General features: G+C 40.4%; 1 protein-coding gene across 1 annotated transcript in view; it reads left to right on the top strand.

Annotated features, from left to right (window-relative positions):
• The window catches only part of LOC119591417 (peroxidase-like), a 9988-nt gene that overhangs the window by 5205 nt on the left and 2653 nt on the right, over positions 1-2130 (top strand). Inside the window, exons 5-8 of the mRNA XM_037940158.1 lie at positions 93-307; positions 528-701; positions 918-1082; positions 1278-1396. Coding sequence (XP_037796086.1) covers positions 93-307; positions 528-701; positions 918-1082; positions 1278-1396 — 673 coding nt within the window. The remainder of the gene's footprint in view (positions 1-92; positions 308-527; positions 702-917; positions 1083-1277; positions 1397-2130) is intronic.

The following is a 2130-nucleotide window of genomic DNA, read 5'->3' as shown; positions in this document are numbered from 1 at the left end:
CAACTTGGGTATCAATTTTATTTCCAAGGGCTGTGCCACAGCTAATTTATAACTTTTGACTCAACTAATGATAAATCCACCTCCTGTTACAGACTCCAGCTAAACAAAACCGACGTAACTTTCGGCATCATGCTATCGGACCAGCTGGCCCAGGACGAGTTCTGTGATCAGGACCTAGTTTCGTCCTCCTGCGAGGCCTTCCGGCACTACAGGTCCTCCAACGGCACCTGTAATAACTTGGACAATCCGCTGTGGGGATCCACTTTCAGACCTTTCCGTCGTGTTGCTCCGCCCGACTATGGCAATGGTTAGTGTCTCCAATTCTTGGTATTGAGGCTACAATCTCGCTTCCATGAGTGCTTGTCGTCTGCCTTTCCTGAGTGGCATGCTCATGAATATATGTATGAACATGGTGTATCTCCTTAGGATACTATATGTTTATTAAAACACTATCTCATTCTTTAAACAGCATCACAGCGCGATATGAATGAATATTTCATACATTGTAGTACTTTTCACAACTGCAGGAGTGTCGAGCCTCCGCCTTGCCCAGGACGGGCAGCCCCTTCCAAGCGCCCGCCTCGTCAGCAGTACGATTAACAACATTCGGCCAAACAGGGAATCTTCTCTCCTCTCCGTCCTCCACATGACCTACGGCCAGTTCTTCGACCACGACCTGACCTTCGCGCCTTTGAATAAAGGTCCATTATATGATAGTAACAAAAATCAAACATTGAACTCTTTAATGAGTCGGGTTTCAAAAAAGATCGAAATCATTTCAAAAGGTGTCTCCACTTAGGAATAATAATAATAGATATTTTGTGAGGAAAATTTTGCCATGGACTATCGACCTGCAAACTTAGAGATATGTCCTATGCCCTCGAGGCATGAATATATTTGACTTATTCACTTTCCAGGTATGCATGGTGAGGCGATTCCATGCTGCCTTGAGGGCAATTCCGCTTTACTCCACCCTGAGTGCGCCGCCATTCCCATCCCTGCTGACGACCCTTTCTACTCCAAGTTCAATCAGACGTGCATGGACTTCGTCCGCTCGGCGCCTGCCCCACGGTGCTTGCTTGGTGAGTCCATTTTATATGTTGATTAATTAAGTTTGCACTACAGGCATTGTAGGAAAAAATGTCAATTTGTCCTGCTGATTTTATAATTAACTTTTCATAATTATTATTCTATATTAATTTGTTTATTAATGTTTAATTTGAAACAGTCCAAACCTAACTTCAACCAAATTCCATGAAATTACTTAATTTCTTCAGGTCCACGAGAGCAAATGAACGAGAAAACGGCATATATCGACGGCTCTCAGGTCTACGGAATCGATGACGAGATGATGAATTCACTGAGAACGAAGGAGGATGGTCTGCTTATTGCTCAGGTCAATACGATAATTTTTAGGGTAGTTATTACCACCATTCCCCTCATGATTATCTAATTTGCTAGTACCGGATTATTGTTAGGATCATTCTATCATTGTGGTGGCTTGGGCGTGGCCTCTGGAAAATTGTACAGTGCTGAACGTTACAGAGTTAAATATGAGGTCGTCAGAATATTCTACAAAGGATAGCATAAGACAAGAAGTTTGGAGTAAGAATATGTTCTAAGTTCATAAAATATGCTCAACGAAATTACAGTGCCACAGGTGTGTAAAGATCCAGAATAAGAAATTTGAAAGCACTGAAGCTTTCAACTACTGAGGGGCCTTTGCACTAATAGAATAAGAAACATGTAAGAAATTCTGAAAATATGACTTAAAAATGGGATAAATAAAGGGTCAGGGAAGGGTATCCCAATTTCTAGATTCAGTAGCATTATTTTGAACTTGGGTTTAATTCAGCTTCATATCCTAATCCTATGACGTATCATTTACCACAATATCAAAATTGCGTGATTATATTAACCAGATCTTTGTTCATGAATTTAATGACTGCAAAGGGTTCTGTATGAAAAGTATGGTATATGCAGGAAAGCAAAAATATTACCTTGAAATAAGGAAGCAGTTAACGTTACTCCACTTACTACAACTTCAGCTGATAATTGTAACATCAACAATAGTAATGAAAGGTAAGTCATAAATCAAATCAAAATTAGCAAAACAATAGAAAGGTGGAA

This window comes from Penaeus monodon, chromosome 28 (genome assembly GCF_015228065.2).
Source record: "Penaeus monodon isolate SGIC_2016 chromosome 28, NSTDA_Pmon_1, whole genome shotgun sequence".
Lineage (NCBI taxonomy): Eukaryota > Metazoa > Arthropoda > Malacostraca > Decapoda > Penaeidae > Penaeus > Penaeus monodon.
Note: the sequence above shows the minus strand (reverse complement) of the source record. Positions and strands in the feature narration are given on the sequence as shown.